General features: G+C 34.4%; 1 protein-coding gene across 1 annotated transcript; it reads right to left on the reverse strand.

Annotated features, from left to right (window-relative positions):
- Positions 1 to 4,443: 4,443 nt before the first annotated feature.
- LOC121809937 (ADP-ribosylation factor-like protein 5) lies at positions 4,444 to 6,613 on the reverse strand. Its single transcript, XM_042210786.1, has 2 exons — positions 6,285 to 6,613; positions 4,444 to 5,031 (listed from the first exon to the last, which is right to left on the reverse strand). The coding sequence occupies exons 1-2, from the start codon at positions 6,474 to 6,476 to the stop codon at positions 4,672 to 4,674; spliced, it is 552 nt and encodes a 183-aa protein (XP_042066720.1). The 5' UTR covers positions 6,477 to 6,613; the 3' UTR covers positions 4,444 to 4,671.
- Positions 6,614 to 18,206: the final 11,593 nt, after the last annotated feature.

The raw sequence follows: 18,206 nt of genomic DNA on the forward strand, positions 1-18,206 counted from the left end.
TTCTGAGGTCGGCTTGCGGGTCTACTACGACGACACCGGCAAACAATTCAACTATGTCGATGTTTGGGAGGTCGTCAAGGACGAGGAAAGGTGGGCCGGCGGTGTGCGGTCCAGCACGGGCTCGACGTCGAAGCGCACGAAGCACACGGCGAGTGGTCAATACTCGTCTGGTGATGGCGGTTCGGGCCGCGGGCCACAAGAGTTTGCCTCGCAGGAGGTTGAGACCTCAGCAGACGATGTCGGGGTATCCTCCTGTGGGCGCCGTCGGCCGCAAGGGAGAAATGCGGCGAAGACGGCTAGAGGGAGGAGGGGCATAGCCGAATCAAGCCAGGCGGGCTCGGGCTCGGGGGGACCCCCCAGCTCCCTTATGGCCATGTACATGACTGCCACAATGGAGGACACTCCCTGCTTTACGCCGGCCCAATACCAAGCCTTTCTTAACGTAGTAGCGTTTATGGCGGCACAATTTGGCATTCCACCTCCTCACGGCTTCGGTGCACCTCCACCGCCTCTGGGGATGATTCGCCGCCGGAGTAGTTTTTTTATTTTCTGTAAAATTGTATTTTAAATTATGTCATTTTTATTTTTTTAGGATTTTAATTATGTCTATGTTTATTTTTTTGAATCTTAAGTTGTATTTTTATTTTATGTTGTAATTTTATTTTATTTTTAATGAAATGTGTTTTTTTTAATTGAATTTGGTTGGAAAAAAAAATAAAAAAATGAAATTGAATGAATAGTAATTTAAAGGACGGTTAAGGGACGGAGGGTTTCAGGTTCCGTCCTTTAGTTAAGAGATGGAGTAAAAAAGTAAAGTGAGATCCGCGATTAGTAATTTAAGGGATGGTTATGAGACGGTTTAGTAACAACGTTGTGGATGACCTAAACGTTTTATAGGATTTGGTTCCACGTAAACAAATAATGATATTAATTGCAATATTAAACCACATAAATGTGCTTCGCTGTAAACGCGTTTCTGGCTCTCTAGACGAGGTACAATCTAATCTAATGCCTATTTCTACACCTACATCTTCACCTTCTATTTCAGTTTTATCCAAACTTACTTTACATCCACCGGCATATCATTTTTTATTCAAAGTGCAATAAATAATTATACAATAAATTTGGCTGAAAAATCATTAAATTTGATAGAATTCTCGTTGATTTTATAATTCTAAAAATTAGTCCAAAATTTATGAAGTTTGAATTTATTCTCTATTACTCCTCATATAATGAATGTATTGGTGATATTGTATCTGATATGACTCTTAAAAAACATAATTAGACATTACTATCGATGAGTAGGCGTGTAGCCGTGTGATTTTGCTTATACATCGTGTGATTTTGCTTATACAAATTTTTATGTATTTGTGAGGGAGCATTTAGTTTAGTTGATAATTGGTAGTATTATATAGTATAATTGAAATTTTATATATAAGTATAGCCGGAATATATAAAGGAGTAGTAAAGAAGGTTGAGGGGTCTATAGTTTTTTGTTTGTGTGAATTGGTCAAACAATAGAAAAGTTAATGTTTGAAGCCAAGTTTCTTAAGTTTGAGTCATCCGTGACGCGACCTTTAAAATTTAAATTCATTTACTCTTTCCCAAAAAAGGGTTGGGGTGGGGGAGGGCAAATACCCCACCTAACTATATGTATGTTTTATGTTCATAAAAATGTCATCGTTTAGTTGAAAAATATGAACAATATATTAGTAATCATAGTTTTTCACAATAAATTTATTAAATAAGAATAAATTCAAATTTTATGATTTTTCTTAATTTTTATTGGCAATTTTCTCATAATTTATACTCCATCCGCCCCGTTACAAGTGATCAACTTTTCATTTTGAGTTGTCCCATCACAAATAATTAATTTCATTTTTTTTGCTAAAAACAAAATTTTAACCATCTTTTACTTTATTCTCTCTTATTTTTTGCTCTCTCATATTTTACTCTCTCCACTTTAATTTAATACTCGTAGTTTAAAATTAAGTACTATTAGAATTTATTAGTATAAAATTATCGGAAAAAACAATGTTACTCCGTATTCACTATTTTCAATCAACTTTTAAATTGAACATTTAAAGGTTTTGTCGATTGTTGAAAATATAAAATGTATAACCGTTAACATCACATTATTGATTATATAGTACATGGATGTCGGTAAGGTATTGACCGAGACTACCAATTTATTGTACCTAATAATGATCTGAGATATTTGTTTAGTTTCTGGAATAAACATATATTTGACGCCTTTACCTTAAAATATTGACCAATTAATACATGGCCTACTAAAGTAGCTATTATATTTACAATCGAAGTAAGCCCATTTAAACTCTCTACATAACATTTTTCTTTTCTCGACTTTTATTGGATTATTTTATTTAAATACCAAAGTTTTATGTGGCATCACCCAGGGACGGAACTAGAAATCCAAATAAGCTGGTGCTAAAATTTTTAAAATAATATATATATTTAAAATAGTATTTCAAAAAATCTTACCTATCCTACTTATTTTTATAAATTTATAAAATGATAAAACACAAATAAATAATGAAGTTTAAATGCAAAAATATTTTTATATGTGATAATATTCATTCAAATTATGAAGTTTAGTACTCCATTTGTCCCGTGTTACTTGCACTTTTGTATTTTGGCTCGTACCAAACTACTTACACTATTTCTATTTTAACTAAGAATTAGAGTATTTAATTAATATATTTATGTTGGTTAAGTGTTCATTTATTTAGTGATCACTCATTATATTTAAAATACTAATTTAATCATATTAAAAAATAATCCAAAGTTTATGGCCTAAAATAAAAAGTGCAACTAATATGAGACAGAAGTAGTAATATTTGGAAAGTTATATAACATTAATTTGAATATTAAATCACAAAATTTCAATTTTTCTTAATTACTACCACATTAGTATAATAAATGTCTACATTTTATGACTTTGTTTACGTAAATGAGACAATTGAGAACAATCAAAATTTTGTGATTTAATATTTTAACAGATTAACTAAAATTGGACCAAATTTCATAATTTAAATAACTATTAGTAACATTTTTTTATATTAAAACATAAATATTAAACTAAATGCAAGATAAATAGCACACAACATTATTCCTCCAATAAAAATGTATATTGATAAATCTCTAAAAACACACCATTAGAGTTATATTATAATGTACTCCATAATAAAATAAAATGGGCCCTACTGCTGCCAACTGTAAAGTAAATGAGAGTAATTAATTTTCTAACTCCTTCCCCTTCCTCTCATCACTACATAAAAACTGAAAGTGCAGACACCGGCAGCGTCCTCCGGCCATGGTGTGATGGTGGGGTTCTGAGACCGGCGCCGGCCAAGCCCCCGCTAGAGCGGTGGCTTGGCTCATGCTAGGTCCGTCCCTGGCATCACCTCATGTTCAAATGGTTTTTTTGTTATTTTTGGAATGTGTGTGTGTTTCTTTTTTAAATAATTAGTACACAAGAGTTTATTTATTCTCGTAATGACTCAAATGCTAAGCTAGTGAACGAAAGGAAACGTTCTACCAATGCGTTTTATCGACTATTTGAGAGAAGTATATTTAACGACCGAGTCTGGAAAATGGATGGAAATTGGTGACCAAATTTCAATGCAACTTTACAGCATAAAGCTTTCTGTAACGAGTGGAATTTTGATCACGGCGTGTTTGAAAATGATAACACTTCTTGCCTTAGCAATATCATCGTTTCAAAGAAATTCTGCTAAGGGATTAAAATAAAATAAAATAAAATAAAATAAAATAAAATAAAATCAATGACTTCAACTGATATGGAATAGTTGGCTTGGTACTTGACAAGATTACATGGTTGAATAGTATTTTAAATAATCAATGCAAATTTTGCTGCTTTCTAAGTCATGGTATGAAAAGTCCATGCAAATATTGGCCACCAATCCATATATTATACTCATATTTTATTTATGCACAAGTATCATATCTTGCCGACGATATTTTCTAGAGTTCTATGTCCAGTTTAATATCATGTGGATATTATTAATGTGAACTTGATTGTAAATATTTTGTGTCAAAATAGGCGGAGGATTATAGTTAGAAATTAGAATTAAAAACTAAGCGAAAGCATACTTACACGTCGTTACAATTATAGTAATACAGAAATAAAATAGTATCACTAATAAAATAAAATTCCCTAAAATAAAATAGTATTAAAAAATTGATATAATAAAAATTTATTATATCAATTTTCTAAAACTGAGTGCTCAAAATAAAATACCTCTATTGCTATGGAACGGACGGAGTACTAATTTTTACATCCATTTCCATTACATTTCATAAAACATGAACCAAGTCAAAAGTAAATCTCTTATTGGCTGAAAGAGGGAGTAGTGTTGAATTATTTTTTGCGTATACAAGAGGAAGAGGAAGAGGAGCAGCTAGATAAAATGGAGAAGGCGTCAGCTTCTTGTAAAGAGTAAAAATTTGGTATGTGACATTTTCAAGACAGCAACTATAGGTCAGAAATCAAGAAATAGATTAAACAGCATGCCAACAACTGCCTGCCTTTAACAAAGAGCAATGTGCGTGTATCCAGTTGCAGTGAATTAGAAGGTACATCACATGATTTACCATTCAATGATAACGAAACATCTCCGTCGAGTACTTCTAGCTCGTTGCTTTTCCAGCGACTCTTTGTGCGATCCACCCCAAACCATCATATAGGCCGTCACCGGTTAGTGCAGAGCAAGCCTGGATGTGCCAGTCGTGCTTCTTAATACTGTGAAGGGATAGGGCATCAGTTATCTCAGCAGGGGTCATTGCGTCCTTCAGATCCTGTTTGTTTGCGTACACGAGCACCACTGCACTCTGGAGATCCTCGTTTGGAAGCAAACTGAATAGCTCGTCTTTCATTATCGAGATCCTGGCTCTATCGGTGCTGTCTATTACTACAATAACAGCATGTGTCCCACGATAATAAGTTGCCCACGACGTCCTCAGCCTATCTTGCCCACCAAGATCCCACACCTGATAATGAATGGTGGGAGGTTAAAATGACATCAGTCAGTGAATAAAACAATAAAAGACACTGCCTGACTACTTTTTACAATGATAAGCAATACAGAAGCAGATACAAGCATTTCGACCATATTCATACGTGCAATGCTTTATAGTAAGATTGTTGAAAAGTTCTACTCAGGCATATGCAAAGAACATAAGTATCGGAGCCATCTTTATAGATTAAACAATTCGATACCTTAAGCAATTTAATACTACCAGGGAGTCTTTCTCAGCCCTAAAAGCTCAGGTTCTGACTCGAAATGTCACGGTTGTAGCCTAGTTACTGAGGATTTGTCTCTGTTCATATATAAACACTCCATCATATCTGATATACGGCATATATAGTATATCCAGTAGTTCTTGAAACAGAACAGCGAATCAAACTGACAAGAAAAAGGTTTCCAGAATTCGCATGCATACATGGAAATCTACGTGCCAACCTTTCAGCTCTCTTGAAAAAAACAGACAGTTCTAGGAAAAGAGCGAATCTAATCTAATGCAACTAGTTTCGACAAAACAGGCAATTCCACACTATTGTGAGGAACCAAAAGAATGAAGTTTTGACCATCATCATGCATCCTCCTTTTAATTCCTAGCTAAGAAATGGCAGTGGGAGAGTCAACGGTCGAAAGGAGGATTCCTCACTTCCTTCTCGCATTCAAAACCGTGCATGACATGTTCATCGCAAGTACATAACTCAATATGTTAATCGCACATGTCTGATCCATATTACCTTCAGGGCAAAAGAAAAGTACAGAATTCATATATCGTGGCATGAAATCGATCCTATAGTAATATGTCGATCAATTTGTCATCATAGGCATCTCAAACAAACTCTACTGAAGAGAAACATATCCAAAGACAGCACAAAATGTAAAGAAATGGGAGTAAAAAGCAGCCAATAACTCCCATATCAAGTTAATTCTTTCAAGAAACATATCAAGTGGAGTAATTCTTTCAAAGAAACAACAACATTCATGGTGCACCATATATAACTAATCAAGCCAAGAAATACAGACTGAATATGTGAACACTTATCCCCAAAATTATCATAAATCTTCAATCATCATAGAGCCATAATTATAAGAATCGGACATGAAATTAACAGTAACTGAAATCAACCACCACCAAAAAAATCCCAACTTGCAATTCAAACCCAATCGCTTCTGATCGACGATAAATAAAATAAAATTCGAGCTTAAAATTCAAGAAACACGCACCTCAAATCGAATATTTTTGTAGACGACCTCTTCAACGTTGCTGCCGACAGTTGGATGCGTGGTGACCACCTCCCCCAAATGAAGCTTGTAAAGCGTCGTCGTTTTGCCGGCGTTGTCCAGCCCCACCACCACGATCTTGTACTCCTTCGCCGGAAACATCATGAACCACATCTTCGACATCAGCGCCCCCATCGATCCCCTTAATTTTTTCAATACAAAACAGATTCAATAAATTCAGATCGGATGCGAACTACTTCTATTCAGATAGCTAAGAAATTGCTCAGATGTCGTGAACGAATTTGGGTTTTGGTGATTTTGCTTTTTGGTTTTTTTTTTTTTATTTGAAATATTGTTTTCTAAATTAATGGGGGTGCTTTTGGATATTTATAATATTTGGAGGGCAGATGAGAAATAATTGGAAAAGTAAGAAAAAATTTTACTTAGATTTAATCATGTGTCGGATAGTTATTACACTTATTAGTAGAAAATCTATTTTTGTGATTTTTTCTTTAACTCAAAATAGCAAATCGCATGAATGATTCAAGGTCATCATTATCATTCATAATTACCTCAAATAAAAAAAGGATTATCACCTGGTCGTAATTTGAATTTTATTAGTTGCATTTTTTTCATCTTGTGTTGAAAATGGTTTAATATGAACTTCTGCAAAAATGATGATATATTGATATTAGGCTTGAAAAAGTAAGCCCAATCATATAATGCGCAGAAGTTGGGCTCGAACTGTCCATTAACCACTGGGCCTAATTGAGTTCGGCCCGGCCATGCGCTTCGACAACTTTGACAAATCTGTACTGAAATTCAAGTTATGAATATTCTATAAACATTGCCTTATTCGGCAAGGTAATTTTGTTAGTACTAGAAAGCAACTTATCCATCACGATCTATTTATAGATGTGGCAAAGAATTGGAATTTAGGTATAAGTTGAAATTAGAAGAATCAAATAATTTCAAGAAAATGCATTTTTCATCCTCTAAATTGTAAATTTTCCTGTATTAGGTCTATTTTGCCTCATTTTTATGATTTAAAACTAATACTATGTGTTGTACTCTTGACTGGAGAACTTCATTTTATTTTAGATATCAACATCATGTTTATTTATTAGTAAATGTTTTATAAGCAACTATCAATGTTGATGTGTTCTATGATATCTTCCACACATCATATTTTACTCCTCCCTATTTTTGGCTTTTCCCTCATGTCTCTTTCTACTGAGTTAGTCATATTTATTTATTTATATATGGGCAAATAGAAGTTAAACACACAAATTATAGGCTAATTTCAACGTTTTAGATTTCGACCACACTAAAATTGGTCATGGCAAATTTAAAGTTGATGTGGCAGCTTAACGTATAAAAAACGCCGTTTTAACTTGAATTGCTCGACTTAATAAAGTAAGAGGTGTTTTACCAACTATGTTGTGTTTTATCGTCATTTGACAACTATTTGGCATCCGTTCTCATCTCGCCAAGCGGGACACTAGAGAGCTACTGTTTCTTCAAATCAATGGCTAGCCTTGTTTATTTCAGCTAATGTTTGGATAAGCTGATTACATTTATCCTTTGATGCTATTAAAAATAGGTGTCTTGGCACTTTGCATTCAGGCAATGTTTGATTTGCGGGAAAGTAAAGTTGGCAAGGAAAATGATTCATGGGAAAATGAATCCCGAGAATATGATTTCTAATAACTTTACTTTCCCGTGTTTGGAAAATATCAAGATTTGAAAGTATATATTTGATTTAAACACTAAACTAAAAATATACTTATCATTTTTTATTTATAAAAAATAATAATACATATTATTTAATAAATTATTATTTACAAATTATAATAATTATATTATTTTATTTATTATTACGATGGATAGTGTAAATATGGATTATACATCATAATATATAATAATATAATAATAAATAAGATTATTATTATTATTATTATTATTATATTTACTTAATTTTTAATTCAATAAATTTTATAATTTAAAATTTCACTACAATTTTATTGTTAATTACTAATTTATAAATTAATAATTATTATATTATTATATAATTATAATTATATTTAATTATTTAATACATTATTATTATTATTATGATAATAAAAATAAAAATAAATATTAATAATATAGTTATAATTATGATAATTTGAATTATAGTTATTTATTATCCTGAAATTAAGTATGGTTTATACTTTTAAATTATTTTTAAAACATTGTAATAAATAATAATAATAATAATAATAATAATAATAATAATAATAATAATAATAATAATAATAATAATAATAATAAACTGTACTATATTACATTAAATATGTAAGAATCCTAAAACTGGGAAAAAGAATACCTAAGAAAAGTTAGGATTCATAATCCTGGAAAGTTGTACTAACTTTCCTTGTTTCAGGATTTTGATTACTTTCCCAGTTTGATTAAAAACGGAAACTTAAAATTTAAAGAATCATATTACTTTCCCAGACAGAATCCTGGCAACCAAACATGGCCTCAATGCTTTTTTCTAATTGAATCATTGCTCTGTCATGTCTCTCTCTCATCTTGAGATAAGGCAAATAGGCCTTCTCACCATAAATTGATATCTTATTGTATATTTCGACAAGAACTATATCCTATAAATACAAGCTGTCTGAGTTTTTTTTTAATATCTAATGGGGATAATGTTGATGAATAGAAATGAGCAAGTTCATGAGTTGGGGAAAAGAAGATGGCTCCACTAATCCATGACCTCAAAATTATCTTTTCTTATTCATGTAATCATAATCAAACTAATTTTTTATAAAAAAGACCCAACTATCATCCATATTTATAATGTCACATTGGCCCTGATTTCTTCATCTTTCAAGCTCTCGATTCTTAAAAGTCACTAAAATGTTTTTAAACTCAAATTAGAAATGGAATTCAGTTACTTTTAAAATGTGTTTGGGGTATCATGAAATTAAAGATTTGGATTTGTAAATGGCTACCCAAATTTTCAAAACTTTTGTTTGGCATTAAAGTTTTTCTTGGATTTAATTAGATTTTAATATCATACCCTCTAAATTCAACGGCTTGAATTCTATACTCAGAATAAATATTTGGAAATTTTTTAATTGAAATTAACGTTTTATAGTATCAATTAATTAATTTTATTTGACAAAAGATTTGAAATAAAATAAAATTAAATATTGTCTTTAAATACAAATATATAAAATTGTAATTACAGTACAATTAGAAAACAGATTTGTTCAAAAATACGAGATGTCACATTCACATAATTACTCAAATACATACGTCACATAATTAAGTATGGGGTACATATCTACTAAATTTTAATGGGCATTGTACTCGAATATGAAAAAGCAAAAAATAGTGTCATCATTTCTTGTGCTCTTTATCAAACAACTTTCTGTCGTTATCTACCACAGTCCTTGCTTATTTTTAATCATGGCAATTATTGTCATTTATTTATTTATTTATTTATTTATTTATTTATTTATTTCCTATGTCGTGTCACAAACACTTCAAAATTCGGTGCATAGAAATAAGCGTATATTTATGTATTTAATTGTAATCATGCACCATACAGTAGAAATGATAAACCCTATAAGTGGCCTCTAGCTATCTTGATTAATAAAATAAAAGAATCATGTCGCCACGTCGTGTAATGTTTCATTAATAAGAAACTTTATTAGTATGTTATTTACATATGAATGAAGAGTTTAAGTTTTACTAGCATTTTAAATATGTGGAGTTTAGTTTTCCAGTCGAAAATATAAATACTTCTAGATTTTAGATGAATAGGTTCAATGTAGTAGTATTAAGAAATTAAAAGGCATATTATATGTTTGTCCTAATGAATTGCTGAACACTGGCGCAATCTAAGTCGTATTTAATTAAGTATTCGAAAACTGCCGACTTGGTTTGGGATATAAATTAGTTATTGTTTGTGGAGTATTATGGTTTTCTTTTTCTTATATCAAAAGCTTCATAGGCTGCTTTAATTTTGAATTAGATTGTGTTGTTTGTTGTATACTATTGTTTGACTTTGTCGTGTGTTGGGAGATCAATATTATAGGTAAAAAAATAGACATTTATGATATTGTTTGTTGATTGGTTTTTATCTTTTGTTAGTATTTGTGATATTCTTCTAGGTGTTGTTCGGTTTTCTAGATAAAATAATATCAAGATATAGTCTAATACTGAGTTGTGAAATTATTTTAGTCATATAGTGTTTGTTATAACTAATTATTTCATGATTATTTATCTAAAATTGAGTTATCTCATGAACCACACACAATACATTTTAATCTTGTGACACAATCTTGCAAATTGAACACTCCACAACAAGTATATCATGTTCTCTTAATAGACTTGCTTGTAAATTGTGATGTCTGGATTCGAGTAATTTAAATATTTAACACTCATTGAATTTATAGAGATTGGCCAATAAAAACATTCAATGGCAATATAATTAAATTACTAACATTGTAGAGACTATACTTTGATACTGATGTAACTCAATATGCTAGTTTAATCGCCATTGAAACGACGAAATTAGAAGCAGTTGATTTTATTATTATAAAATAACTAATACTAATAGATAAGAACATTATCTTGGAGGAATGCCCAAGATATTAGACACTCACAAAGTTAAATCAACTGCGACACTTAAAAAAAAAAAATTTAGCCTCATATGATACTCCATGTTATAATCATTCAATTATAAATAACAATTTGATTAAGACAATCAAGGCATGACATTAACATTTCCAAAGTCCACCGGAATTTATTTGGCATCGCAATTGGTACTTATTATCATCAAATTACTGTTTCCATTTAAATATATAGATTATTCATTTACTTTTTACAAGTATTTGGCAAAATAGTTCGTATTTATTAATTAGTAGTACTAATTTATAGGACTGCGGTGGGTCGTATTATACCATAAAATCGATATATACAAATATTAACCTAGTGAGCGCTATAATAGGGGGAAAAACTATACATAAAAAATGGAATTTAAATAATAAAAGATTCACCTGGAAAACATGATTTTATTTTTTAAATCACAATGTGAAGAGAAACAGATAAAGTATAACAAGAGCCTTGAATATAAGACTCTTGCCAATTAATTGATAGACATTATTGGTGGGCTATATAATTAAAATCTTGTGGTTATATCAATTATCAATATGATGGGATGTGCACTAAATATAGCATAACATCTCTATTATAGTTTATCAACTTGGAATTTCATGTCCATTCATATGTCCCACCGACACCCCCACACACGCTAATTTCATTTATAATTAGCTAATATAGAAAATGGCATTGATTTTAGAGTGTTACAGACCCACCCCCATCGTTTTTATGGTAAACCAATTTTGTGTTTTCAAGAATAAAGTTTGAATATCTCCATGATTATAGGACATCCACACGTATTTAGGTAACTGTATCATATATGTGAGAAATTTACATATATAAAAACTTTTATTTATTTATTTATTTTAAGATTAAGATTTGCCTAAATAATATTCAATGTTCGCGATGATGTTGTCAGCGAAACCCTAGGTTGAAACCCTAGTCACCTTGCAGGAAAGCACAACGGGAACATCAATTGTACATTCCCTTTGTTGGAATCGTATGCTCGGTCAAAGGACTTTGACCAATAATACTTCCAACGAAACATTTAATTTTGTGACATTAAATGATATAGCGTTGATCTACGTTCGGAGTAGATGAACGTAGTATATTCATTTTTCTCAAATCTGATTCCCGGTGAGTGATAAATAATGGATTAAAGTCGTGCAAAATTGCGAGCTATTTAATTTAGCTATGAGAGAACTCATGGGATTAATTAAGTGAGTTAATGATCCCACGTTGAAAGTAACAAGCTTATTAAACAAGTATTTAATAAGTAGGATTATTACATGTAATAATTCTAGTGGACTAAGATGGACTGTAGAGCCCACACGCGCGCGCAATCGCGCTCCACCGCCCGCCCCGCCGCGAGCCGCGTCTTTGGGCTAGGTCATGAGGCTCGGTGCTTGGTCTTTTTAGAGCACCAACATTTCCATGTCAGCGAGTCAAGCGGGTTAAGCCTACATGGCTGACACGTGATGAAGTTCACGTCGTGAACGAACCTAGACGCACAACGTGTCCCGATACGTCCGTCTAGGCTCAGCCTCTCCAGCTCTCGTAACGCTTTGTAACAGTCGGCGGTTACAGCCTCGCAATGATGACAACCATCACGGTTGGTTGACCCCTACAGTGGACTAAGCCTATAAATAGGCTAGCCATTCCATGCATCTCTACACCAATTCACAAGCATACATAGCATCATAAGCTCTCTCCCTCTCTGCATTATTTTTCTGTCGAAAGCTCTGCCCTCTCTTCCATCCAGTTCGCTGCAACTCTGCTGATAGCGGTGCTGCTTCACCAGAGACGTAGTCGTTTTATCTTTAGGGACGACACGCCAATCCGAGATCACTATCGGGGCGTATCTCGTCTTGCGGAAAGAGGCCTCCTCTACTCGGTTTTTTTCCACCATTTCGAACCCTGTTCATTGTTTCGATTTCTTCGTTGTAATTTCATTTCAGTTTATTTTTCTTTATTCATTCTTTTGGGTTGTATTACGCCCTGCTAGTGTTTATCTCTTGTAATCCGGAAAACCAAAACCCTTGTTCGTGTGAACCTTAATCGCACTATCGTTCAACTACAAACATTCTAGCATTCATGCCACATTATTTTCATATGGTTGTCGGTCTGACAAAAGATATCAAAATAGTCTTAGCCATCAATTCCGAAGAGAACAACTAGGTTATTATTGTAAATGATTTATAGCGCAGATGTGTTTATCCACCCTGCCCATTTGCCTAAGGTTTCAAACCCTAGGTTATACTTTGCCGCTACATGCTTGCCTTCTGACCGACTAAGAGCATCCACAATGACGGCGAGCAGAACAACTAGCCGATTTCCAGCGCTGGCCGGTCCGCTCGCCGAACCACTGCAGCCGGTGAGCGGCAAAATCGGCGAGAAAAATGGCGAGCGCTCGCCGATGCGCTCGCTGATCGGCTGGCCGCCATTGCAGGCTCCCGATCGGCCAGTCGATTTTTTATTTTTTATTTAATTTTCGAAACACTATATATACACGATTTGCACGTCATTTTCATTCGCACCACTTGTTTTAACGAGTTTTCTCTGTATTTTAATTTCTGTACAAGATCAACAACGCGAAATGAGTAACGCGGGTGGTAGTAGTGGTGGTAGTGGTGGGGATGCTGAGGAGTACGAACGACAAATGAACGCAGAGTTGGGGGCCTATACGTCCAGGGAGATAAATCGGCTGATACAAGGACCTTGCAGCCGGCGGTACCTCGACCTCGACCCGTTGTTCACCGCCGAGCAGTGATTGAACGGGATCACGTAGCTGCACATCAGCGGCTATATGAAGACTACTTCGCACAGGAGCCGCGGTTTAACGCCAACCTTTTCAGGCGGCGTTTTAGGATGAGCAAGACCCTGTTTATGCGTATTGTTGACACTTTGGAGCATCGATATATGTGTTTCCGCTTCAGGCACGATGCGGCTGGGAGACCCGGCCACACACCTATTCAAAAGTGCACTGCGGCAATCAGGCAGTTGGCCTACGGAGGCGCGGCAGACATGTGGGACGAGTACCTCCACATCGGTGAGACGACTGCCCTTGAATGTATGAAGTATTTCTGTCAGGGCGTGGTTGAAATATTTCGTGATCAGTACCTTCGAAGCCCTACCCCCGAAGACTGCCAGGAGCTGATGCAGATGCACGGGGAGAAGCATGGGTTCCCGGGTATGTTAGGCAGTATAGATTGTATGCATTGGGAGTGGAAGAACTGTCCCGCTGCCTGGAAGGGGTTCTACACGACCGGCTACAAGGGAAAGAATCCCACGATGATCCTCGAGGCCGTAGCTGATTACCGACTGTGGATTTGGCATGCGTATTTTGGGGTAGCCGGGTCGAACAAGGCCCTGGGGTAGCCGCGGGCCTTTTGGGGTAGCCGCGGTTTAACGCCAAAATTTTGGGGTAGCCGCGGTTTAACGCCAACCTTTTCAGGCGGCGTTTTAGGATGAGCAAGGCCCTGTTTATGCGTATTGTTGACACTTTGGAGCATCGATATATGTGTTTCCGCTTCAGGCACGATGCGGCTGGGAGACCCGGCCACACACCTATTCAAAAGTGCACTGCGGCAATCAGGCAGTTGGCCTACGGAGGCGCGGCAGACATGTGGGACGAGTACCTCCACATCGGTGAGACGACTGCCCTTGAATGTATGAAGTATTTCTGTCAGGGCGTGGTTGAAATATTTCGTGATCAGTACCTTCGAAGCCCTACCCCCGAAGACTGCCAGGAGCTGATGCAGATGCACGGGGAGAAGCATGGGTTCCCGGGTATGTTAGGCAGTATAGATTGTATGCATTGGGAGTGGAAGAACTGTCCCGCTGCCTGGATGAGGTTCTACACGACCGGCTACAAGGGAAAGAATCCCACGATGATCCTCGAGGCCGTAGCTGATTACCGACTGTGGATTTGGCATGCGTATTTTGGGGTAGCCGGGTCGAACAACGACCTCAACGTCCTCAACTCGTCGTCCCTTTTCAACGAGCAATGCCAGGGCTTCGGTCCGGCCATCAGTTTTGTCATCAACGGCAACCGGCATGATATGGGCTACTACTTGGCGGATGGGATATACCCTAGGTGGCCCGTCTTTGTGAAGACGATCAAATGTGCATCAGATGATAGGAAGGCCTACTTTGCGGAACGGCAGGAGTCGGCGCGCAAGGACGTGGAACGCGCATTTGGTGTGCTCCACTCTCGATGGACGGCAATTAGGGGTTCAACGCGTTTGTGGCATGTCGACTGCATTGCTGATATAATGTACGTCTGTATTATCATGCACAACATGATTATCGAAGATGAAGGTGTACAACTGACTAGTTGAGCCAACGACGATAATGAAGCCGGTCCAAGCCACGGCGTGGCCGCCCCCAACGTACGAAGCAGGGTACCTCACGATGAAGTCGGCCGCCTCCAAGCACATGCCGACATGCGCCAAGTGGATGCCCATATTCGACTCCAAAAGGATTTAATTGAAGAGTTGTGGGCGCGGAGGACTGCACGGCGTTAGTTTTTTTTTAATTATGTAATTTTTTTTAATCTAGCTTTTTTTAATTATGTAATTTTTTAATTAAATATTATTATTGAATTTTCCCGTATTTGTGTCATAAATTTAATTCCGTATTTTGTGTGAGTGTTAATTATTTGTTTTTTATAATTTTGTTTATTGTGGCTAGCCTATTGCTTGTCCAGTTGTTTGTCCTGATGATGTTGCAGGATGAGTTTTTAGTGTTGATGATGTGGCATGAGTAGTTTGTGACTAGGCTATTGGTGATGCTCTAAAGAGTGTATGGACATGTTAACTTTTTTTTAATCCCAAAATAGTGACATGTCAATTAATATCCACGTAAGAATAAAGGTGGTTGTATGTCATCGCTGCAGTAAAATAAAAACAAATTGAAATTTGATTTAATGTCAAACGAATATTTAAATATATGTGAAATTTATAAATTGAATTTAACATGAAACAAAAGGAATATATTTGTATCGTTTCTCGGATCAAATTATAATTTACTGCATTATACAAAGAACATATACACATAAAATATTTGGGCTATTATATACTTCATCCGTGTCTGAAGATAACTCACTTTCTTTTTTTATTTGTTCAAACTAAGATGACTCATTATTAAAAAAGAAAACACTTTTATTTTTATTTTATTCTATATCTCTTACTCTACTCAGTCCACCCATATTTGGGCTATTATATACTTCATCCGTGTAACTGAAGATGACTCACTTTCTTTTTTTATTTGTTCAAACTAAGATGAGTCATTATTAAAAAAGAAAACACTTTTATTTTTATTTTATGCTATATCTCTTACTCTACTCAGTCCATCCTGCCCATATATACAATTATCCATCCTGCCCATATATACAATGATTGTACCAATAAATTAAAATAGTTATGAGCTGCTTGAGTGTTATGGACTAGTCTATACCAATAAATTAAAATAGTTATGATCTGCTTGAGTGTTATGGACTAGTCTATATGATGGAGTAACATTTAATGAAACAATTTTTGTTCAATGTAAAAGTGATAAAAAAATCACCAATTTACTTTCTTTCTTTCTTTAAAATTTTATCTCAGAAATTCACATCAATTAATTTACATGATGTGGTAATAATGATGTTGTTGGGGCCCTTTTTGCAAAAATTATGGTAAAGTCTTGATCAACTTTTATGAAAGTCACAAAAAGGGGTGCAACAAAGTGAAATACAAAAGGTAAAGGATTCTTAAAATTAATAAGTAGCCCATGTTCCCAAAGTCATCAAATAAAGAGTTAGTAATGAGCACTTGCGAGATTAAATAATTTCAAGACATCATCAAAACTCTACTCTCATTAAAGTTTCAGCACTAAAAACCAAACTTGTTTAACTGTTTATACATTATTTGAATTGAATTCAATATGATTTTATCAATATTCAAACGTAGAAATGACTTACAATGGACAATAAATTCAGACACCCCTCCCAATAAAAAATAAGTAGCAATTCTCTCCCCAAAAAAATGCGCCAACAAATTAGTAGGTAATTTTAGGAAAAATAGAAATTTATTTACAGTGCTTATTTGGAATTTCTGAGTCATTTCCTTTTTTAACAAAAAAAACATCCAATAATTCTTACTTTATTTAATTACCTATGTAAGAATTGGGCAATTCTTGGTCCAATTGGGAGAATTATGATTGTTCACCTTCGACTAATTAATTGTTGGAGCCTTATAATTGAGGTGGAGTCTGCACTGTTTATGTCAATTGAGGAAGAATTGAAATCTTGCCTTATAGGTAACATTTGTTTGTGTATTGAAAAGTGCATAAAAAATGGACTTGGTTTTACACATTTGCCTCAGCTTTCCACCTTTCCACTTGGAGAGATTAATTTGTCAATCCATAATTCTATTAGGTTCAAGTCAATATTTTGGGTTACTATTTGGCTCTTATTTGAATTCAAATCTTGTTTACTAAATAATGTGGCCTATAATTATATATGTGCCTAATTATGCCTCAATTCTTGAAAGATTTTTATTCTTAGAAATTTTATAATTAGAATTCTTCTAAAGTGAACACACCTTTACTTTATTTCATCATCTATATTACTCTCTCTATCTTTCGTACTTTATTCTTCTCTCTTACTTTTCAACACAATTTTTTAATCTATGTGCCCAAAAGTTTTGTTTCAACTTAGTTGCTGAAGGAGTATTAATATAACTACTAATAGTACGTGAGTGTATAATACTCCATCCATCCCCGATTAATTGTCACTCTTTTCCATTTCGGTCCAGTCCATCAATAATTGTCACACTTCATTTTTACCATAAATGGTAAGTAGGTTCCACTTTCCACTAACTCACTTCACTCACATTTTATTATAAAACCGATATAAAAAAGTGGGTCTCACATTCCACTAACTTTTTCAACCAACTTTTCTTTACATTTCTTAAAACCCGTGCTCGGTCAAAGAGTGACAATTAATCGGGGATGGATGGAGGATTAATTAGTGGACTTGTTCAGCCCAAAGTAAATGAGAAAAAAAAATACTAATGGCTTACTTCAATCAAAATACTAAACTTGCATCATATGCAGGTTATCAATCATATGAAAAAAACTGTTCAAGAGAAAATCATATATGTCTCATCTCGAAAATAGAATTTATTGCAAATTAATAACAAATATTCAACACCTCATGTTTATTATTTTTTTCTATTTCTGTTATTTCAGATATTTTGATAATCGACAAAGTTAAATGAGGTACAT

Source organism: Salvia splendens, chromosome 6, assembly GCF_004379255.2.
Source record: "Salvia splendens isolate huo1 chromosome 6, SspV2, whole genome shotgun sequence".
NCBI lineage: Eukaryota > Viridiplantae > Streptophyta > Magnoliopsida > Lamiales > Lamiaceae > Salvia > Salvia splendens.